This window comes from Rhinatrema bivittatum, chromosome 4, assembly GCF_901001135.1.
Source record: "Rhinatrema bivittatum chromosome 4, aRhiBiv1.1, whole genome shotgun sequence".
NCBI lineage: Eukaryota > Metazoa > Chordata > Amphibia > Gymnophiona > Rhinatrematidae > Rhinatrema > Rhinatrema bivittatum.
Window position 1 is genome coordinate 484,291,527 of NC_042618.1, and position 24,810 is coordinate 484,316,336.

The window sequence follows — 24,810 nt, forward strand, 5'->3', positions numbered from 1 at the left end:
GTCTCTGGAGAATCACTGACAGATAAATATAAAATAAACCAATAGATTAAAAGCACTTTAGATCAGTATGAGCATCCCTATTTCCTTAGAAATTTAAAATTGCTAACTGAACAAAATTAAGATGCAGACAGTAATCCAACAGCGAAAGGGGAGCTACGGTATCCAGTCTTTTGCACTAAGTGCAACATGTACGATTACCTACCAGCTGATGAGAGGTTCTGTGTGTGCACGCGGTGCAACGAGCTCCTAACCCGCAAAGAATGAGTGCAATATCTGGAGGCTAGCATGGCTGAGGCTGGTGGGGGGGCAGGCTGCACGATGGCTGGGGGGGGAGAGGCTCAGCCTGGGGAGGGCAGGCTATGCTGGGCTGGGTGCGTGTAGGCTGTGCTCAGGCTGCCGGGGAGTGAGAGCAGGCTCTGCTGGGGCTGTAGGAGTGAGGGCAATAAGTAGAAGCGTCCAGGAAATTTCCATGACTGGCAGTGCTGCAGCCAGGGCTGGGAGCGGCAGCTTGTGCTGCTCCTGGGGGCTGTGGAGGCAGGGATGGAGTAGGCTGCACCGGGACTCAGAGCAGGAAGATAGGATGTGCTGGGGTTGGGGGGAGGGGAAATTCATAGGAGCCTCTGGGGAATTAGTATTTAATATGCGGTGCTAGAGCCGTTGTGAACTTATATTCTATGCTTAAAGTATTTATTTATCTCTTTTAAAGTATTTATTACCCACTCATCCAGCGAACAGTCTGGGCTGGGGTACAATATAACATACACAGTAGGCAATAACATATATGGCCCAAAAGACATGATTGGACATCTAGCAAAACTACTGAAAATACCTGCCAAGATAATCATACATGAAATAATTGATGGTTGAAATAATTGATTTTTTAAGTCATTTATTAGATCTTTATGTATCTGTATTTGGTTTGTTATGCTTTATTTAATAGAACGTTATGTATAAATGCATTATGCATCCTGGTATATACTTCTTGTATCCTGTTATCCTAACTGGTTGTAACATGCTTTGTACTCTCTTGTTGGAAAAGCATGACATAAATAAATGATGATGCTGGTGATATAATTACAGATTCAGAACCAGCCTCTATTGGTCTTTAGCTGCTTTCCAATTTCTGCACCATAAATGGGACATCCACATTGCCCAAGTTATTTTTCTAATAAGAATATAAAGAATCGCAAAACTAGGTCAGATGAAAGATCCATCTTGCCCAGCATGTGATGTCTGGCAATGGAGAGGACAGGAGTAGAATAGTCCACCCCTGTTCAGACTCTTCCGTTTTCTACTAATCCTGATAAAGGCATGCACTGAATCTGAAGTGACTTCTCCAATGGTTATGTTAAATATCCTGAAACCATGGATTTTACTCTTATTTTTGGACTGCTCGGTGTCTTTTTTTGATTGATGGTATACGTTTACCGTGAGCCTCTAACATGTTGCCATTCTCCCTTCTCTGAGGTGTAATCAGGGTGAAAACGTATACCTCTCTCCTAGAGAAATCTGTGTACCCTCAAATCTCTGACTACTGCTAGCAAAATACATCTTCATAAAAATAGAAAACCAAATATGGTAAGCTGCACGTTATGAGTTAATCATACTTAAGTATTTGTGCCAGTGAAAGTGTGAATGTGTACATACATAGCAAAGAACACAATTGCTTCACAGCCTGATTTGCTTGTGGAAGGCTACAGTTTTACATTTTGCCCAAACCTCAGATTATCTGCATAGTTACATAAATATTTAGATTAAAAGAAAGACCAGAGGTTCACTGAGCCCATTCTTCTGATGGCACAGGCTAAACATGTAAAAAACAGTTCTGTGGGAGAGTGGCCAGTCCTGAAGTACAAGTGAGACAGAGAGAGAGTGGCTCCTCACCTGGCAGTTTACATCAGCACCAGACTGCAGGAGGAGCTGCACCACGGCCCTATGACCGTTGCAGGCAGCCAGATGTAAAGGGGTATGTTTCCTTGTGCTGCACGTCAGCAGGTTTGGATATGCATCAATCAGCAGCTTCACCACCCGTAGACGCCCGTAGTGTGCGGCCAGGTCCAGCGGGGTCTCTAACTTGTTGTTTCTTATTGTGGGGTCTGAGTGCTCCTGCAGTAGAAGGGCAGCCACATCTGAATGACCGTACTGTGCCGCACAGTGCAATGCTGTTTCATTTTCATAGTTCTGTTTAAAAACAAAAGATAGCGTGAGTAAAGCAAGTTTGCTTCTCTATAAAGAGGGCTCTCCATAGACTGCAGGATGATTTAGCCATAATGCGTAGGGCCGTCGTCACTCGATGGCGCTGACATTTTTATTTATTTATTTAGTGATTTTTTTTTTTTATATACCGCGGCACGTTAAAACATCACCTCTGTTTACAATAAACTATAATTCAGCAACAGGCTTTACAGAGAAATTGAAATAACATTTATTTTATTTATTTATAGATTCTTATATACCGCGGTACGTATAGTTCAACATCACCTCGGTTCACAGTGAACAATAACTTAGCAACAGGCTTTACAAATAACAGGTTCTACAGAAAAACAATAGTAGTAACAAATTTTACATATAACAGTTAATATATTATGTAATCAGTCAAATAAACAAGTTTTATATAAATAACATATACAGGAGGCCAATATATAACTCCAGTAAATACAATCACCGAATGAATTTTTAAACGCAAGCCTATGAAAGGGTCGGATTCTAACGTTTAGATCTAGTCGAATCCATAGGTTCGCATAAGGAAGGAGATGATAAGGAGTAGAAGTGAGATGGGCTGAGAGCAACAGGCTAGTGGCGAAAACAAAGTATGTAGCGCAGAGTTGGTATCAAAGTAGTTCTGTGAGGAGAAGGACACAATAAGAACATGGTGTAATTGAGCAAATATACAGAAAACTGATTCATAAGATATTTATTAATCATTGATAGAAAGCTTGTTCAAACAACCATGTTTTGAGGTTTTTTTTTAAAGGTTTTGTGGCAGGACTCGAGACGTAAGTCCAAAGGCATATTGTTCCACATGTTGATACCCGCTATAGAAAAGGAACGTTCTCTTGTGGATACGTGTTTTATGTGTTTGAGAGGATGAACAGCTAATTTGGCTTGGTGGATATTTCTTATTGGTCTAGTAGATGTGTGGAAAATAAATTGATCAGTAAACCATTGCATCTCTTGGTTGTTAATTGATTTATGGATGAGAGAGAGTACTTTAAAAGTAATCCTGTACGTTACGGGAAGCCAATGTAGAAACATAAGAGCTGGGGTGATGTGTTCGTATTTTCGCGTATTGGTAATTAATCGAGCCGCTGCATTCTGCAGCATTTGCAATGGTTGAATAGTGTTTTTTGGGAGACCTAGAAGTAATGCATTGCAGTAGTCTAGTTTTGGTAAGATTGTGGCTTGAAGCACTGTCCGGAAGTCCTGAGCATGTAATAACGGTTTAATCCTTTTCAGCGTATGCAACTTAAAGAAGCCATTTTTTATAGTAGATGAGATGAAATTTTTTAAGGAAAAGTGATTGTCTATCATGACCCCAAGGCTGCGGACCTGTTGCAAATGGGGAGCATCTGCTGTTGGGGTAGATGATGTGTTGAAAGAGTTGTTCTTGTGCGGCGTGATAATGAGGAGTTCGGACTTGTTAGTGTTTATTGCCAGACATTTTTCCATGAGTAGTTCTTTTATTTCAGCGAGGGCCGATTCCCAAGTTTTCATGGCATTGTCCAGTGAATCCTTGACGGGAATGAGAATCTGCACATCGTCAGCATAGATAAAATGGCAGAGGTCTAATTTAAGCAGAAGTTTACAAAGCGGAGACAGATAAACGTTGAAAAGTGAAGATGACAGTGAGGACCCTTGTGGGACACCTTGTGATAGCCTTCTGGGATTTGAAGTTTGGAGTCCCATCTTAACACTGTATGTCCTGTCTTTCAGGAAGGATTGGATCCAGCATAAGGCTGTGCCAGTGATGCCAATTTGTGAGAGGAGAGAGAAGAGGGTATTGTGGTTTACAGTGTCAAACGCTGACGAGATATCGAGAAGCGCCAGCAGATAGGAGTGGCCAGAATCCAAGGTTTTTATAATGGAGTCTGAAAGAGATATAAGCAAGGTTTCAGTGCTATGATTCTTCCTGAATCCATATTGTGAAGGGAAGAGTAGTTTATTTTCATCTAGAAATTCTGTGAGTTGCTTATTTATGACTTTTTCTAGGATTTTTGATAATAACGGTAGATTCGATACTGGCCTATAGTTTGCTGGTTCAGAGGGATCAAGATCAGGTTTTTTAAGCGTGGGCTTTATAATGCCTAGTCTTATAATTAGCAACTGTTTATTTAACCTACATTAGGCACTGTATTTTTTACTTATACCTATATTAGGCAATGTATCTTTACTGGTTAACCCCATATTTACTTATCCAAGTTATATCGACCTGTTCTTTGTAAGACATTTACTTGTCAATGTTATTGTTCTGTTAAAATGTAAACCGAATTGATCAGTAATTCTGTTATTGGAAAGTCGGTATATAAAAATGCTAAATAAATAAATAAATAAATAAATAATGGTGTGTTTAAGTTGCGAAGGAAAAACACCATCTGTTATGGATTTGTTGATGATGTTAGCAATCGCGGGTGCAATCCTAGTAGGAATAGCAAGGAGAGTTTTTGTTGGCATTATATCAATTGGGTGTAAAGCTGGTTTGATTTTTTTTTTTATTATTGCTTCAATTTCTGATGCCGTTGATGTTTCAAAATTTGTTAGCATGGGTGAGTTCTTTGTGGTGTTTGTGGGCAATAGACTTACCGGCAGCATCGGTGAGGTAAATCGAGCCATGATATTAGTGATTTTTTGATATATATCATAGACATGATATATATCAAAAAATACCAACAAAATAAAAGCAAATACAATAAACCAAATACCATTGGTTTATTGTATCAGCTCTCAGAGCTCAGTAAAGACTTTACTCCCACAAGCACACACTGTCTCAAGAGCTGCTCCGTCCGCTCCAGAGCTTAAGCTTTAGGGAAATAATGGACTCTCCAGGGAGGCGGGTGGGTGATAAGTAAGGCTGACTCCTCCTGCTATCCTCAGAGAACTCTTTTTACAAGTAAGCAAGCTTGCAGGCATGAATTAGCGATATTCCCAGGGTGAGTCCCAAGCTGAGGACTCACCCTGGGAATATCAGCAGCAGAACGAAACTGAAAAGCAACCCAGCAGTGGAGTGGACTACCAGGAGAAGAGAGTGTGCAGAACTGCTTGTGCAAAGTTACTGCTCTCTGGAATGGGCCCTGAGATGAGCCACACCTGATGATCCGTAACAGAATCTGTAATCTGCAAACCAATCTGTTAGTCACTCAGACAGACAGTGTTTGTTTGGCAATTGCCCTTCCCTATATATTGGACTCAAAGTACATAAACAAGTTGATGGTTGAATTCACTTTAGATAATAAGCCAGAGTCTGTAGTTCGCTTACTCTTCATGCCAAAGTGAGAAATACCACTTTCCAGGTGAGAACTTCAAGTCCACTGACGCCAAAGGTTTGAAAGGTGATTTCATGTTTCGAGCTAGGACTACATTGATGTCTCAAGGCACTGGAGCTTTGGAATGCCATAATCCATCACGAACATTGATACTAAAGGGTGGAGAAAGATTGGAGCCCCCTTCACTTGCTGGTAATATGCTGCAACGGTGCTGAGATGCACTTTGATGCAGAGCTGCTAAGCTCTGAAGACAAGAGGAGGAACAGAGACTGAAGCAAGTCCCCTGGGCCACAGGAGAAGGAATCCAGCTAGCTGGTCCTGCACCAAGCCAAGAACTTCTTCCATTTGAAACTGCAATAGTTTCTGGTTCAAGACTTCTTTGCAGAATCAGGACATGCTCCACCTCCTTGGAAAGATTAAGGAAGAAACGACTGCGCTTTCAGCACCTACATCATGTTAGGATCGAATGACAGAGCTTGCCGTCCTCTTGTATGATGAAAGTCAGAGTTCTCAAGGGAACTGGAGAGTGAATTGACAGATGTGAGAGATACAGATATGCATACAATAGACCATTATGCCAGTCTAGAACAAAAGTGTTGGTAGGTCATCTATACTTGGCTTGGATGCACAGAGGAGAACTTCTCCAACTTTCTGTTGTCTTCTAAAGTAAACAGGTTTATTGCTAGCTTCCCCCATCAACTGAACAACTCATCTGCAATCCTCTGACCCAAGGGCCATTCATGTGGACATAACCCTCTGCTGAGGTAGTACGCAAACATATCGTGAATTCCCGAAATGTAGATCACCTGAAAATGGGTCTTGTTCTGCCTGGCTAGAACCAGTTCCAGGGGGCCTCCTGGCAGAAGGTGTATGAGTCTGTTCCTAATTGTTTGTTTATGCAAGCCATTGCCACTTGGTTGTCTGTGTGCATTAAGATTCTTTTTCTCGACAGGTGACAGAAAGCCCTTAGTGCATAGGAGATGGTTTATGCTTCTAGGTGACTCTACCCTGGGGATCACGTACCTTGGGTCCATGCTGCACTGATATGAGTCCCTTCTTCCTGGGTGGAGACATCAGTAGACAGAGTCACTTGCTGTGGTGGGATGCAAAGCAAGAGACCAAAGGCTAGCACTTTTGGAATTATCCATCACAAAATGAATGTCCTCACCTCAGGGGTCATAGAGATCTGATAGAACAGCGGCTGGCACACCTGATCCCATTAGGTTTGGAGGCCAAGTTAAGTCAAGATAATATAAAGCAAGATAAGAGACATATATAACGCTCTTCATCAAAAGTGGCCATGAAATAAGATACAAGTTAAATAAAAATCTGGGAGAACAACCAGGATTTTTAAGCTTCCTAAATTTCAAATAATTATATTTGGTTCGTAGATCTAAGTGAAGAGAATTCCAGACTAAAGGTGGATTCTCTGGCACTTTCCAACTGGATTTCTCATGGAGAAGGAAGTCTTAGTGGCTCTGACTGAGAGGAGCTTAGAGTTCGTGCCTATAAGGAGTCCAAAGATTTGCCAGATAGTCAGACTTCCCTTTATAGACTGCTCTATATTTAAGACAAAGAATCTTAAAAATGATTTTGCCACGAACTGGTGACCAGCAAAGCTCCTGAAGTAGAGAAATGATCAGATCTGGAATCACTGAAGGTTATCCTGGCTGCCATGAATTCTTCTTCGAGACATTTCAGAGATCCCAGAATACAAGGAACTGCAGAAGTCTGTATGAGATGGCACAAGGGCACAAGATAAAGCAGTAAAATGATTTTCATCACTGGATCATTGGAAGTGAAAATAATACTGATTTGGTTAAATTAGAGATCTATCTACAGTAAGTTTATTGATAGTAATTTAATTACATTTACTAGGGGAATATCAATTGCATGCATCTGAGGAATTAATTTCACATCCATTTTACATCTGCCAAACCAGATCTCCTCTGATTTTTGAGGATTAACTTTAAATTGGTGATCTGGCAGCCAAATTTGCTATTGTGCTCAAACAAGCACTGAATCTAGCCACGTATATTAGTGAGTCTGAGTTAGAAGAGCAAGTAAAACCCTGCTCTTGGAATAAAAACAAATTAAATAGTAGCAGGGAAAGAACCGAACCTTATGGGACCCATAAATCATTTTTCTAATTTTGGAGACTTCATCTCCCTCCTACTTGGAATGAATGGAAGAGCTGAACGGTCTGCTCTAGTTACTCCTGAAGTCTTGCTGAAGATGGAATTATCAGCATCCAATCATCCAGATATGGAAATATGCAGGCTCCCTGTCAATGAAGCTGTGCAGCCATCACTGCAAGGCCAAATGGCCATAGGGGAACATTTTGTACTGGTGGTGCATGTCCTTTACCACAAAACGGAGGAATGTCTGATGGGCAGGGAGAATGGGGATGTGCACATCCAATCCCTTGGCTGATTGAAAGGGAGAATTGCCGGAAGTGAGTTAATCTTGAACCTCCCCCAAAGCAACAATTTGTTCAGACTTCATAAGTCCAGGATAGGTTTCAATCCCCCAAACTATGAGGCCCAGTTAGACAGTTCTTGTCTCTGACCAGCAGAGGGCCTTGGTGGGCTTCTTGGTCACTGTGGTTCGTCCTTCTAGCTCTATGGCCCACACTGCCTGCTGGCAGCCATCTTGTTCATGTTTAGACACAGTTATGTTCCAGGTTTACTTTTTGCACTTTGCCAGAGCTTGGTCTTCATGGCCCTATGTTGGTCTTAGTGGTCTTTAGGCTTGGTCTTAATTTTCTTGTTACTGTTTACTCCTAGATTTCTTCATATATCCAGTTTTACTAATTTGTCCTAGACTGCTTCATGTAGCCTGTGGTTTTGTTTGGTCCTAATTTGCTTTGCATGTCCAGTCCTCTTGAAATGGTCCTCTGCCTCTTCTGTTGGTGTCTTTGTATCTCCAGGTTTTCTTGCAGTGAACCTGACCCTGCTTCTGTGGGCACCTTCAACCCTCCAAGTTTGGGCTCTACATTGTGTGTGTGCCTTGTGTTTCATGTTATTCCTGTCCAAGTCCTGCTATCCGCCAGCAGCTGAAGGCTAAACCCAAGGAGAAGGTGCCCATTGCGGTTAGAACCCACAGGTCTCACCCTGTCTGTGCTCTGCCTGCTTTTGGCTTTGGGTCACACTTCCAGCTATGTCGTCACACTAACTTTTTGCAGATAGGAAATACTGAGAATAGAAGCCTGGCCATGCTCAGTTGTCTGCTGCTGAAGAAGTGATTGCACTATTACAGCTAGATGTGGAAATTGAGAAGGGTCAGAGCTTAAAACTGCAGTCTGTTGAGTCACAGGAGGATGAGAGAAGCATGAGCGGTAGCCACACTCCACAATTTTTAGTACACACGTGTCCCTAGTGATCTGATACTTTTCTGGGAGCAAGAACTGCACCATTTTCCCCACCGGAAGTGGGGAGTCAGGGCTCAACTGCTGCTCGGCCTTCGGTTGATGCCTTTCCCTCTGCAACCCCTTAGCAGGGAACGGTTGTCAGAGAATAGTTGACGGAACTTGATAGAATGTTTTTGGAAGAATGTATGTTTGTAAGAGAAATACTCATGGTGGTCCCCTCATGCTGCAGATAATGACTGCAGGGTGAATTGATATTCCTTGATCACATGCTCAGACTGACCCCTGTACAAGGCACGTCCACAAGGTAGTCATGCACATCCTTCTGAAGGCCCCTTCCTCTCAACCTTGCAGGCCTTTGAGTTTCAATGGCCACGGCTGAGGTCCTGGATGTAGTATCAAAGGATTCATATCCAGAGCAAATCAGATGTTTTTCACACTCCTCCACATGTTCCACTGCATGATGGAATCCCAATGAAAGGGTGGCCAGCGTAACCCTGATATTTAAAAGGGGCTCCAGGGATAATCCAGGAAACTATTGACCAGTGAGCCTGACTTCAGAGCTGGGAAAAATAGGGGAAACTATTCTAAACAACAAAATCTCAGAACATATACAAAGGCATGGATTTACCCAAGGCAAGTCTTGCCTCACAAATCTCCTACATTTTTTTGAAAGGGTTAATAAACATGTGGATAAAGGTGAACCGGTAGATGTAGTGTACTTGGATTTTCAGAAGGCGTTTGACAAAGTCCCTCATGAGAGGCTTCTAAGAAAGCTAAAACGTCATGGGATAGGAGGCGATGTCCTTTCGTGGATTACAAACTGGCTAAAAGACAGGAAGCAGAGAGTAGGATTAAATGGTCAATTTTCTCAGTGGAAAAGGGTAAACAGTGGAGTGCCTCAGGGATCTGTACTTGGACCGGTGCTTTTCAATATATTTATAAATGATCTGGAAAGGAATACGACGAGTGAGGTTATCAAATTTGCAGATGATAAAAAATTATTCAGAGTAGTTAAATCACAAGCAGATTGTGATACATTACAGGAGGACCTTGCAAGACTGGGAGATTGGGCATCCAAATGGCAGATGAAATTTAATGTGGATAAGTGCAAGGTGATGAATATAGGGAAAAATAACCCTTGTTATAGTTACAAGATGTTAGGTTCCATATTAGGTGCTACCACCCAAGAAAGAGATCTAGGCATCATAGTGGATAACACATTGAAATCGTCGGTGCAGTGTGCTGCGGCAGTCAAAAAAGCAAACACAATGTTGGGAATTATTAGAAAGGGAATGGTGAATAAAACGGAAAATGTCATAATGCCTCTGTATCACTCCATGGTGAGACCGCACCTTGAATACTTTGTACAATTCTGGTCACCGCATCTCAAAAAAGATATAATTGTGATGGAGAAGGTACAGAGAAGGGCAACCAAAATGATAAGGGGAATGGAACAGCTCCCCTATGAGGAAAGGCTGAAGAGGTTAGGACTTTTCAGCTTGGAGAAGAGACAGCTGAGGGGGGATATGATAGAGGTGTTTAAAATCATGAGAGTAGATGTGACTCTGTTATTTACTCTTTCAGATAATAGAAAGACTAGGGGACACTCCATGAAGTTAGCAAGTAGCACATTTAAAACTAATCGGAGAAAGTTCTTTTTTACTCAACGCACAATTAAACTCTGGAATTTGTTGCCAGAGGATGTGGTTAGGGCAGTTAGTGTAGCTGGGTTTAAAAAAGGTCTGGATAGGTTCCTGGAGGGAAAGTCCATAAACTTCTTTTACTCAAGTGGACTTTTGCCCAAATTTTCAAAGGCCGTGTGCGTGGCTGGGCCTCCACTTAAAATCCACTATGTGCACAAGTGCGGGTTTCTCCAGGGGGGCATTGTACGCTGTCCCAGGATGCGAGTGCCGCACCTAAAGTGCTTCTGCTCCGGAGGAGCAGTAAATAGAAAAATGAAAAAAACTTGGGTAGCTAGGTAGGTGTTAGGGGTCAGGGTGGAGAGGGGAAGGGGAAGTAAGGTTAGACAGGGGGTTAGGGAACTGGGGGGAGGCCCGATTGCTTCACCGCACGTATCAAGGGAAAATTCGACACACACCCCCCCCCCCCCAGAGCACGCCGTCCGCACGGATTTTAAAATCCAGCGTACATGTATGCGAGGCCATCAGATTTTATAACATCTGCCCCTGCAGGTTAGAAAATTGGTGCGTCCATGTGCGCACGCCGCAAACTGAACGCACATAGACGCACACATGCTTCTCTGAAAATCGACCCCTTACTGAATAGATATTGCTATTGCTTGCCTTAGTAGCATGAGATCTATTTAATGTTTATGTACTTGCAAGATACTTATATCCTGGTTTGGCCACTGTTGGAAACAGGATGCTGGGCTTGATGGACCCTTGGTCTGACCCAGCATGGCAATTTCTTATGTTCTTACCTATGAATCAGTCTGGATTCAGAAGTGCCCAAGTCACCAATGGCAAAATCAGTTCCAAGTCACATTTCTCAAGCATGCACTTTAGAGATAAATACCCAGGATCTACTATCCCAGGTCTTACGTACAACTGTCCAGGACGGAGCTCACAGGTCTGACACAGGCCCAAGGTCTGCACCCCCACAGCCTAGGCTGGCAACAGATCCACCGTGTCCATGGAGTCTCTTATCAGTCCCAGGACAGCAGAAACTTTGCAAATGGTTCGCCACAAGTTACAGACATTCCTTAGAGGCTGATCTATGGCTTCCCAGACATGCCGCAGAGAAACTGTGTTGGCGTTCTTAAAAAATCTTGAGGTACTTTAAAGACTTTGAAGTTTTTGAAGTTCTTTAACATTCTGGTTGTCTTCATATTCTGATTTCATTTAAGATTAAAAAATATAAATGATTTTAGGTGTATAAATACCCATATGGCAATGATATTAACTTTTCATAAATGAAGGCATTGCTTCTAGTAAAACTCACCTTCGATCTCATCCCTATAGCTAAAGCAAAACACGGCGCCCTGCAGGAGGGAGGGCTGGAGGCTTCTGGGTATTTGCATCAAAGATTAACAAGAGAACTTCTTTCATGCCTGAGGAAGATAAGTTGCCTTTAAAGGTTGTTATGGAGCACATCTTCATTTGGGATAATTCACGATTAAAAGGATCAGTTAAGAATGCAAGTTTTTTATAGTATGCAATGAGTAAAAAAGCTAGCCCAGCGTTTCTATATAATTTATTTTATTTATTTATTTGAAGAGTTTTATATACCGTTATTCGGAAAGCCATCATAACGGTTTACAAAGGAATAAATTTTAACAAAGAGGTTATTAGATATCAACAAACATGTTGTAGTAACAATAATGATAAACATAACCAAGTAAGTCTCTGCAGATATAAGGTTGAATGTGTAGGGAGGTTAGTAATGTTGAGAATTAAGGTTATGAGTTTATTTGAGAGTTGGTCTGTGTAGATGATTGTGGATCCAAGAAGAATTTACGAAACAGTAAAGTTTTTAGGTCTTTTTTGAAGGTTTTTATATTGTGTTGAGATCTTAGGTCTTCAGGTAGATTGTTCCAAAGATTAGGGGAGACAATGGAAAAGGCTCTCTCTCTTGTTGTTGTTAGGTGAGCATCTTTGACAGTGGGGATTGATAAGAGGTTTGAATTGCTGGAACGTAGGTTTCTTGAGGAGTTCTGTAGAGTTATGTTAAGGGTATTAAGTCCTTGATGATCATTGTTAATGACTTTATGGATGATAGACATGGATTTGTAAGCGATTCGTGCAGTGATAGGGAGCCTGTGTAGAGATGATAAGATGGGCGTAATATGGTCATTTCTTTTTGTTCCAGTTAGGACTCTAGCGGCAGAGTTTTGAAGTATTTGTAGTGGTTTGAGGGATGAGAAGGGTATACCTATTAGAAGGGAGTTACAATAGTCGAATGTGGAGAAGATAAGTATTTGAAGTACTGTTCTGAAATCATCAGTGTTGAGAAATGGTTTTAAATGTCTTAGGGTTAGGAGTCTGTGGTAACCTTCTTTGGTTTTGTTTGATATGTGGTTCTTAAAAGACAAATCTTTGTCTATGATGACTCCGAGGTTCCTGGAGTGGGATGTAGGGATTATAGTTGTCATGTGTTTGTCAGGAATTATCAGGGGTGGTGAAGCTGGGTTCTGTTTTTTGTCCATCAATATAATTTCAGTTTTGTCAAAGTTGATAATGAGTTTTATGGAGTTTAGGAGTTGCTTGATAGAGATTAGTAGATCTGATGTTTCTCTGTAGGTGTCTTCAATTGATTTTTTTATGGGGATCAAAAGTTGTATGTCATCAGCATATAGGAAATGTGTAATTTTGTTTTTTTGGAGAAGTTGGCATAGGGGAAGAAGGTATATGTTGAAAAGGGTGGTCGATAGTGCAGATCCTTGGGGGACGCCATTGTTGAGGTTGATCATTTTTGATGGGTTGTTGTTGATTATTACCTGGTAGGTTCGGTTAGAGAGATAAGAGGAGAACCATTGTAATGTGGTGCCTGTTAATCCAATTTGAGAAAGTCGTTCTAACAGTATCTTGTGGTTTACTGTGTCGAAGGCGGCTGAGAGGTCATGTGAACATTCAAACAAAAAGCTTTCTCACTGCAATTCTTAAAGGCATCAAGGATTTTTTCTTACAGCAGTTCTTTGGACTCTTGTATTATTTATTCCCACACATGTAGACCAGCAGGGGCCTCCAGGACTATGCCAGTCTGGCAGACAGAACTTGGCACCATGAATGCCTAAGACCCCTTCCCAAAGATCAGAATTGACTGGATGCACCATAATCCCTTGGTATTTCATTGGTTAGGTTTCAGAAGCTGATTTTTCGTTAGCAGCAATTCTTGTGATGGTAGATAAGATGGTAGACAAAGAATGTGTTGCTTAGAGGAATACATCATTTGTCAAGGCCTTGGCTATGTCAGCTCCTTTCAGACAATGTCCTGTTTACTGATCAATAACAGTTCTTTGTCCCATACAATTCAGTAGCATCCATCTTGTTTGGTCCAACTGACATATACACAGCTCCTTTAAGGGTGTCTTGGGATAGGCCCAGCAAGCTGTCGAAGGAACAGCAAAAGTAAGAGATGTACAAAACAACTCAGGCCAAAAACAAGGCCCAAAATTGAAAACATATAAGACCGTGGCTCACGAGGCAGCGTCCATGCATGGGATCTCACACACATGCTCAGTAAAGTCCTGTCAGCACCATTGGATGATGGCACCCAAGCGTTACGGCTAATTCATGCCTGCTTGTCCACGGAGAAGATTCATAGTCTGAGGTTCCAGGGTTTTTGTGCCTCACTTAAAAACATGTCAGCATGGACCAGCTTTGTTCCTTATAGTCCTGTGGCACATTTCACACATTTGCTGACACAATTAGTTTTCTACTTGTTTTGTGTCAGCAACAAAGTGTCAGACTTCATCTAAACATTTATGTTAAAGAGCTATGAAAAGAAGTTAGTGCACTGAAGGATGTAAATGAAGTATGTCATATGCAAATTAGGCCATAGCGGGTAGGCAGTAAATAGCATGGTATGCTTTTCCACACACCCCCAGGCACACACACACACACACCCCAGACACACACACACCCCCAGACACACACACACAGACACACACACCCCAGACACACACACCCCCAGACACACACACAGACACACCCCCAGACACACACAGACACACACAGACACACACACAGACACACACAGACACACCCCCAGACACACACAGACACACACAGACACACACACAGACACACACACAGACACACACACAGACACACAATGTACCTCAGAGCAGGCAGTAACTTCACAAACCCCAGGGCTAAAGTCTGTGGCCACTTCCGGCAGACTTTTCCCAGCAGCTTTCTGCGTGCGGGTGCGCACGGGACTCCCATGACAGCTTTACTCTGTCTACATAAAGGTACTCAAAGGCCGAGTGGCCTAATTCTGGGGTATTTTTTTTTTAATTGCACCTTGCCAGAAGCATTTTTTAGATGATCTGGTGAGTGAAAATGCTAAATAAATTCATAAATAAACTCTAGGTGGTGAACTTTTAACTGCTTACGTTTTGGATGATTTTCAGCTGAAAGTCAGCTTAACTTAGGTACTTAGCCTTTTTTTTTTTTTTTAAACTGACCAGCAAGTGACTAAACTTCGTTGAATTTAAAGCTGAAAATGTAAGCATCAAAGTATGGCTGTAAAAGTAACCTCGATTAGAAGGCCCAGATTTGGCTAAGTCAGGTGTTCAACTTTATTTTGAGACAATGGCTGGCTAGGCCTCGGTGCAGTAAGAGGAAAGCTGCTGGTGCAGAGGCTTTCGGCGCTCACTCACTTGCACTGTAAGCTGCTGACCTGCTCATTCACTCTGGAGTGGGATGGCCCCTGGTAGATGAGGATCTTCACGATGTCCGCGTCGCCTCTCCATGCTGCCAGGTGTAGAGGGAAGCAGCCCTTGTGGTCAGCCACATTTGCAGATGCTTCGTACTGCAGCAGCTTCAGAACTACGTTCCTGACACAGATAAAAGATAAAAAAAAAATAATTTCCCACACTGTTGGCACTTTTATCTCAAGTAAGAACAAAATAATTCATTTTACTTTGACTTATAGTGCACAAGTTACCCTCAGAGCTCCAGGAGGAATAAATATACAGCAGCAGAGCTAGAAAAGAAATCATCTCAAGTGCATCACACCGCATTAAAGGAACAGAGAAAGGAAGAATAGGGCAACTTTAGTGCTGATCCTCTGACGCTGCCAGCAAGCCCAGATAACCCATGAATAGACCTGATGGCCCAGAATTACTTCTTATTGCATTGCCATAGATACCAGCTGACTTCCAGCTTTCCCTTCACACAACTAGGGATCCCAGGAAACAAAAATAAATACGAAGAGCTACCAATCACCCTGTCCAAATGTCCACATGCCAGACTCTCTTTGATGAACTCTTCCAAAAACAGCTGAAGGCTTTATTATTTCAGGGAGCTTTTTCGTATTTTTGCTATGCTATTGATTTTTATGGTTTGTTGCATTATATTGTTGAGATTTTATTTTAATTACCATTTTATGTTTATTGTCTGAAATGTGTAATCGGCTTAGCAATGTACTTCATAATATGCGGAATCAAAGTATTTTTAATAAATAAATACATGTTCACGATTTGTACTAGAAATGTAAAACAAACAGGAAGAAGTCATTTACCCCATGCACCTAGGGTGCCATATTAGGCAAGCATCAGCCTCACGACTAAGCTGACAAACGTTTTTTGTGAAAGTAACAAAAATAATAAGTGTGAAAAACCTATCAACACGGCTGTGTGAAGGGCAAAGAGTCGAGAAGTGAGAATCTCCATAATAGTGAATACAGTCCTGTGGTGGCCGTGCTACGCCACTGGGAGAGGTAGAAATAAAAGTCCTGAGCAGAGATGAGCGCTACATCGGGTCCACGTGATTAAATCTTCCCTGCTCTCCCTGTCCGAGCCTTCACAACCTCAGATCCCTGCCGGTGAACCCGAGCACTCCTCCTCCTCCACCTCTATCAATTCCTCCTGATTTCCTGCAAATTATTTCCCCTAAAGAAGGGATGGGAGAAGGAGTCAAGGAGAATCCAGCGTTCTCACTGATGTTCCTCTGCAGAGGTCACAATGGACGCCATCTGGTCGGCTACAAAAACACTGGAGTTAGCAATTGCTAAATTAACTAAAGTAAGAGAAGAATCAAACCAGCGCTTTATCAACACCGAGACTGCGATTACAAAGTCAGAAGGAGAAAAGCATCTGATGGAAGAAAGACTGAATAAGATGGAAAGTTGTTACCAAAACTGAGATGCTCTATGACACTGAACTATTTACAGGTAAGAGTTCTGAACCTCCCAGACGTGATGTCATTTCACCATGGGACAGGTTTAAAGAATCTCTTATATTTTTCCAAATCTAATAAAATTAATTTACACGTAAGAGTTCTGAACCTCCCAGACGTGATGTCATTTCACCATGGGACAGGTTTAAAGAATCTCTTAGTCATGCTCTGCAGATGCCTCCAAAATCTCAACTAAAGGGAGCAAAGTACCTTTAGCTGATAAACCAGAGCAGCCACAATGAAACGTGGCTGCAGTTATAGAAGCTTTGCAGAAACTGTAATTGCAACCAGGACTTAGTGCTCACTAATGGAGATAATGTCTCAGACGTCCAGGTGGGTGCCCACCTCAGCACCAGTGATCATCAAACGGTATGGTTTAATATCACAAAAAGGACACGGAAAAGAAGCACAAAAACCCAAGTTTTGATGTTCAAAAACACAGACTTTGATGAAATGGGGAAGTACCTGGAGGAAGAACTAAAAGGCTGGGAAAACGAGAGAGATGTGGATCAACAGTGGACCAATCTAAAAGGAGCAATCACCAAGGCAACTAATCTATATGTTAGAAAGTAAAGAAAAGCAAAAGAAAAATGAAACCTATCTGGTTCTCAAAGGAGGTGGCTGACAAAATAAAGGCTAAAAGAACAGCATTCAAGAAATATAAAAGATCCCAAAAGGAGGAACACAAAGAAGAATATCTGGTAGAACTGAGGGAGACGAAGAAATTAATCAAGATGGCAAAAAGTCAAGCGGAAGAGAGGATTGCCAAAGAGGTAAAGAGTGGTAACAAAACATTTTTCAGATATATCAGTGAAAAGAGAAAAGTTCAAAATGGTATAGTGAAATTGAAAGGTGGAAAGGATCAATGCGTGGAGAGAGACGAAGAAATGGCAGAAATATTAAATGAATACTTCAGTTCTGTGTTCACTAAAGAGGACCCTGGAGAAGGACCGACACTAGTTAACAAGAAACTGGAGGGGAATGGAGTAGATGTAACTCCATTTACAGTAGAAAATGTATGGGAAGAGCTGGTGAAACTGAAAGTGGACAAAGCCATGGGGCCTGATGAAGTTCATCCCAGAATACTGAGGGAGCTCAGAGATGTGCTGGCAGGTCCACTGTGTGACCTATTCAATAGATCCCTAGAAACGGGAGTGGTGCCGAATGATTGGAGGAGAGCGGTGGTGGTCCCGCTTCACAAGAGTGGGAACAGAGAAGAGGCTGGTAACTACAGACCGGTTAGCCTCACTTCAGTGGTGGGAAAAGTAATGGAGTCACTGTTGAAAGAGAGAATAGTTCACTATCTACAGTCGGGAGAATTGCTGGACCAGAGGCAGCATGGATTCACCATTGGAAGATCCTGTCAGACAAATCTGATTGACTTTTTTGACTGGGTAACCAAGGAATTGGATCGAGGAAGAGCACTCGATGTCATCTACTTGGATTTCAGCAAAGCTTTTGACACTGTCCCGCACAGGAGACTGGTGAATAAAATGAGAAGCTTAGGAGTGAGTGCCGAGGTGGTGGCCTGGATTGCAAACTGGTTGACGGACAGAAGACAATGTGTGATGGTAAATGGAACTCTCTCTGAAGAGAGAGCGGTGTTAAGTGGTGTACCGCAAGGATCGGTGTTGGGATCGGTCCTGTTCAATATCTCTGTGAGCGACATTGCGAAAGGGATAGAAGGTAAGATTTGTCTTTTTGCGGACGACACTAAGATCTGCAACAGAGTGGACATGCCGGAAGGAGTGGAGAGAATGAGACGGGATTTAAGGAAACTGGAAGAGTGGTCGAAGATATGGCAGCTGAGATTCAATGCCAAGAAGTGCAAAGTCATGCATATGGGGAGTGGAAATCCGAATGAACTGTATTCGATGAGGGGGGGGGAGGCTGATGTGCATGGAGCAGGACAGAGACCTTGGGGTGATAGTGTCTAATGATATGAAGTCTGCGAAACAATGCGACAAGGCGATAGCAAAAGCCAGAAGAATGCTGGGCTGCATAGAGAGAGGAATATCGAGTAAGAAAAGGGAAGTGATTATCCCCTTGTACAGGTCCTTGGTGAGACCTCACCTGGAGTATTGTGTTCAGTTCTGGAGACCGTATCTCCGAAGAGACAGAGACAAGATGGAGGCGGTCCAGAGAAGGGTGACCAAAAAGGTGGAAGGTCTTTATCAAATGACTTATGAGGAGAGATTGAAGAATCTAAATATGTACACCCTGGAGGAAAGGAGGAGCAGAGGTGATATGATACAGACTTTCAGATACTTGAAAGGTTTTAATGATCCAATGACAACGACAAACCTTTTCCATAGGAAAAAAATCAGCAGAACCAGGGGTCACGATTTGAAGCTCCAGGGAGGAAGATTCAGAACCAATGTCAGGAAGTATTTCTTCACGGAGAGGGTGGTGGATGCCTGGAATGCCCTTCCGAAGGAAGTGGTGAAGACCAGAACTGTGAAGGACTTCAAAGGGGCGTGGGATAAACACTGTGGATCCATAAAATCAAGAGGCCGTCAATAAAGAGTGGGTGGCTCGCCAGAATGACGGCTACTGCCTGGAGATAATACCCTTATTCAATAAACATACACATGGTTACTGTGACTCCAACATCACTCTAAGCTACAACAGCAAGAGGAAATGTGGAAAAAAGGATTCGCACTCACAAAGTGGGGAGTAGCTGGCTTGTTACGGCGGTTACTACCCCAAACCAAATAAGCCTGATACTTCACTTTCAATGCATATCCAGCATAGCTCTCTGCTTCAACGGTAGGGGAGAAGAAAAACTGATACTTCACGCATATCCAGCATAGCTCTCTGCTTCAACGGCAGGGGAGAAGAAAAACTGATACTTCACGCATATCCAGCATAGCTCTCTGCTTCAACGGCAGGGGAGAAGAAAAACTGATACTTCACGCATATCCAGCATAGCTCTCTGCTTCAACGGCAGGGGAGAAGAAAAACTGATACTTCACGCATATCCAGCATAGCTCTCTGCTTCAACGGCAGGGGAGAAGAAAAAGGATTCGCACTCACAAAGCGGGGAGTAGCTGGCTTGTTACGGCGGTTACTACCCCAAACCAAATAAGCCTGATACTTCACTTTCAATGCATATCCTGCTTCAACCGCAGGGGAGAAGAAAAACTGATACTTCACGCATATCCAGCATAGCTCTCTGCTTCAACGGCAGGGGAGAAGAAAAACTGATACTACACGCATATCCAGCATAGCTCCCTGCTTCAACGGCAGGGGAGAAGAAAAACAACCAATAAGGGCTGAATAACACAGTCTGGGTAAAACAAATAAACATGGGTGTAGCTTGCTTATTGCGGCGGTTACTACCCCTACTACCCCTAACTAATCAAGCTTGATATTTCACTTGGTTGCAGCTCCATCACTGCTCTCTACATTCATGGTGGGGGTGGAAGAGAAATAGAACCAAAGAGCTAAGAGAAACAGATAAGTATGAGAAAAAAATGTGAAGCTTGCTGGGCAGACTGGATGGGCCGTTTGGTCTTCTTCTGCCGTCATTTCTATGTTTCTATGTTTCAGGGCAACATTGCAGATAACATTTGCCTTTGCGTCTGATAGAGACGTGGTGCTTCCCCTCTACATGAGGAAAAGATGAGAAAAAGGTCAGGGGGCCCCTGACTTTTCCAGATTAACACAACTGAGGAGCAGGGCATTCCCAGCTCTAAAATCTGAAACTGAAAAGGGGGGGGGGTTATTTTGAAGTCCATTACCTGCTATTAAGTTCACTTAGAGAATAGCCACTGCCATTAGCAATGGTTACATGGAATAGACTTAGTGTTTGGGTAATTGCCAGGTTCTTGTGGCCTGGTTTGGCCTCTGTTGGAAACAGGATGCTGGGCTTGATGGACCCTTGGTCTGACCCAGTATGGCTTGTTCTTATGTTCTTATGAACTTCCTGTGTAGGTGCAGATATAAAACTAAGAATTAAGTTTCTGGATTCACTTGCCCAGGACTCTTTAGTCTTGGAAACAGAGGCAAAGTAAAAAATAAAAATATAACCCAGGTGCTAATCTTATTTTTCCAGTTGTTTAGTGGGTACCCAATGATGACCTTTAACCCCTTATGTTCTTCTTTACTTCTTGAGGATTGCCTCTTACAATTTCCTTTGTCAATACAGATAAATATGTAACTGATTTGTAAAAATGTATTACTAATTCAGAGTTTAAAATATCGGTAATGGTATTTCTTTTGTAATCGTAAAATGCATAAATAAAAAAAAATTAAATATTCCCTGCTCCTCCACCTCATCTGAAATGAAAACCAGTAAGGAGCAGGCTTCAAACACAAACTTAAAAGAAGAAAGTGGGATAAACTGTGCCAGGAGCCTCGAGGTGCCTGCATGGCAAAGACATTCAGCATCACAGGATCCGATTCATGCTCCTTGTACTATTCCGTTTAGAAATTGTGACAAGGGATGCTACACCAGTGAAACGAGCCAGAAATGACCCTTTGCAGGGTGCTGTGCGCTACCATGCAGGTGGGCTCTGGTTTGATTCCCAGCTTGGGTTTTTCCAGTCCCCAGCTCAGTCACGGCTGGAGATGCTCTGGAGTTAGCATTCATAGCGCCAGGTAGTGAGGAAGTCATGGGCAGGATCTCAGGGTGACACCTAGAGATCAGATTCAGGGTCTCTGACTGCAGAATTCTAGAAGATGCCCTGGTACCCGCCCCCTGGCCCACAACCAACCCTGCAATGACCAGACTAAACATAAGTTGGGAGGGGATATTAAATAGTGGGAATAATCCCTGGCTAGTTGTAAACAAAGGCTCATGGGACCAGATCCCAGCTCAGTTCCAATAAAGCTGGCAGAAAACTGATGGATAAGAAAGAATAATCTTCATGGATACAAGATAACATGACAGAGAACAGCAATATCGCTCCTTGGGGCACAAGCAGTATTACATAACAATATGTAAAATCAATATAAGAAAATGAACCAGATACTAACAGCAGCAATAACAAACAATCCAACTTACAAATTTAGAAAACATCAAATTTCTGGCTAAAACATAAAAAACCATCAGCATCTACATTCATCCTACCGGAAACATCGACGTCTAAAACAATAACGTAACAGTCATAGTGACAGAAACATCAATATCTAAAACAATAACGAAACAGTTGCCATAACAGAAACATCATCTAAAACAATAACATAAGAGTCATCCTACCAGAAACATCAGCATCTAAAACAACAACATCATAGTCGGCATACAAGAAACAACATCTAAAACAACATAATAGTCGTACCAGAAACATCAACATCTAAAACAATAACTTTACAGTCATCTTACCAGAAACATCAGCATCTAAAATAACAACATCATAGTCGACATACAAGAAACAACATCTAAAACAACATAATAGTCGTACCAGAAACATCAACATCTAAAACAATAACTTTACAGTCATCCTATCAGAAATAATGGAATATAATAGGATAATAGGAATATGCATGCAGGAAATTTTCATTTTGTTTGGGGAGGTGTTTTGTTTCGGGTTTTTTAAATGAAGTTTTTTGTTTTGTTTCCTTATAGTGCATGATATTTTACAATCGTGTGCACTAAAACACACACACACACACACACACAGCGCCAAAATAAAAAAGCATTGCCCCTCCCCCTGTGTTTGAAGCCATCCGCACCAGCAATCTCACTCTATACCCGTCTGTGGGTCTTCACAGGGCAGGAGTGATCCTCGGTCTCTCCTGGGGCAGCCAGTACCCGTGTTGAAATTCGGTTCCTGCACAGATGGAGTAAAATGGCACGAAGAATAGGAGAGGTTTTATTTTCAGATTTGGAGGTGCAGAATATTTTCAGTGTTGAGGAGGAAGGGACAGGGCCAAGGATGGCTAGTCTTTCTTTAATGAAAGAAATACAATATATATATGGTTTTATTTCAACAACAAAATGAAACAAATTAAGAAATGTTGTTGAGCTTTCCTGTTTCATCTCATCCCTGTAACAGAATAACATAACTATCAGCATGAGTGTGCTGAGAACAGAGTAAAATACAATCAGACAACTCGTATAAGCGCAATGAAAGCGTATGAGGGCAATGCTGAACGTGCGCGTGTTTGCAGAGTCTGCCTTTCAGGATTCAGGTCAGACGCTTAGCCGCAGGTACTTTTCATAATGAATTCCCTGCGTGCCCTTTCCTAATCCCACCCTCAGCTCCATCTGCAACCAGATTGGTCACTTTCAGCCCTATTTATGAAGGAGGGGGCAATAAACCCTACTTTTATGCAGGCAAAGATTTGATTAATGCCTCCTAAATTTGTAATGAAGGACAGTGTGTGAAGTTAAAAACAAACGAAAAAAAACAATAGATTATAAAACTAAAAATCAAATCCAGAATCAGAGAAAGTATCTGAAGAAAGAGCCAAGTCTTCACAGATCCTCTGAAAGCCAAGTAACCTGTGCCTGCTTCAGACGGGAGTCCATAAACTCAACCACGAGCATGACAGAGAATGGCGGAGTGCAGAAGAGCAATTCTTCCGCTGATCTCAGTGTCCTCGCAGCTTCTCTTATCCTGTAGATCAGGGGTCCCCAAACATCCCTGCTGTAGATCATACAGAACTTTAAAAGCAAGTAATAAAACATTTAACTGCAGAATACCTTAGAGAAAACTAATGTAGTTTCATTAAAACTGGAATAAGGTAGGAACAATAATACCCTGGGCTTCTGCCTTATGCACTGGTTGCAACGTCCATCTGTCCTTCACAGGTAAAGAGCATTGCATTGCAATCACCTGAACGTGATATATCAGTGCGAGTATTACACAGGCCAAATTCAGTGTTTTTAGAAATAAAACGAGCTTGGATATTCCAGAGCAGCCTTTGACACAGAAGGACTCTTAAAACGCATAAGCCTGACTGCAGGGCAAGGGTCAGCTTTCATGTTCTCACATTTTTTAAGGGTTTTACTGCTGATCCCTACTTCAGCCACTTTTACACGATTGCATCCTCCGTCCTCTGATCCACTGCTACATGAAGCTGCAGGTGCTCAGCGCATTCATACATCGCATTTTACTTTTTTATTTCATTTACGTTCTGCCTTTCAGCCATTCCCTTCAGGTTTTCAATTCTCTTTTCCAAAGGCTGAATATAAATGTTGGAGAGCACGGGCAACAAACTGGATTCCTGGGTCCATGCATGGGATACTCAGCAGGTTCTTCCCTGCACAAGGCCTGGTACCACCAACTCCCAAATCTGATAAACAGCCTAACAGAACCTATGGTGTCGGACGCCACACAGAGATCCAATAAGAACGCATTTCTTATTTACTTATCATTTCTTAATCGCTTTACAGATTAAAAATCTACTAATGCTGTTGGGGCTCTTCCAGTACAAAGACTGAATTGGGTGTAGCTAACTTAAGCTTGGATTTATCAAATCACGATAAATATAGCAGAAATATGGCGCGCTAGCATCCCACAATAAAAATGTGGGCATGGTGGGGAAATTAGTGAAAAACCGCCCTGTGTATGTAAGTATCATGCCGCGCGTCATTTTGTTTCTATAAAGCAGCTTTCTGCAGCTGCCTCTTTCAGAGTGTGTCAGGAGTTGGAGAGAGGAGATGCTGGTAAGTTGTTTTTGCTGTGATTACCTGAGTTGTCCTTTTTCCCTTTCCCTTTGTCTCTTGTGTTTATCTGTATGTGTAAGTTTTTCTCTGTTTATCTGTTTGCCCCTTTGTGAGGAGGAGAGGAGTGGTGGAAGAATAGTGGATGAGAAGAGTGGTGTAGAGAGGAGTGGTGAGTAGCAGGAGAGGATGGCGTGTGAAAGGCATGGAGAGAAGGAAGAGGCAGGAAGAGAGCGGGAGTAATGGGAGGAGTACAAGTAAGGACAGTAGGAGTAGAGATAGGAGGAGGGAAGGGACAGGAGGAGGCAGGGTAGGGCTACACAAAGAGGGCGGGGGGTAGTGGAGCTCTCACAGCAGGTGCGGGGGGGGAGTGGGGAGTGGAAGCGAGAGAGAGAGAGCGTGAGTATAGTGACGCCTCTCCAGAAGTGGAACTGGCAACCCAATCCTCCGGCAGGATGTCAGCTGCGTTTAAACATGGAGGAGAAT

The 24,810-nt window shown here is 42.4% G+C and overlaps 1 protein-coding gene across 1 annotated transcript in view; it reads right to left on the bottom strand.

Annotated features, from left to right (window-relative positions):
- The window catches only part of ANKS1B (ankyrin repeat and sterile alpha motif domain containing 1B), a 591,267-nt gene that overhangs the window by 546,241 nt on the left and 20,216 nt on the right, over positions 1-24,810 (bottom strand). The window contains exons 3-4 of the mRNA XM_029597376.1: positions 15,214-15,370; positions 1,885-2,181 (exon numbers count right to left, since the gene is read on the bottom strand). Of these exons, the coding sequence (XP_029453236.1) occupies positions 1,885-2,181; positions 15,214-15,370 (454 nt within the window). The remainder of the gene's footprint in view (positions 1-1,884; positions 2,182-15,213; positions 15,371-24,810) is intronic.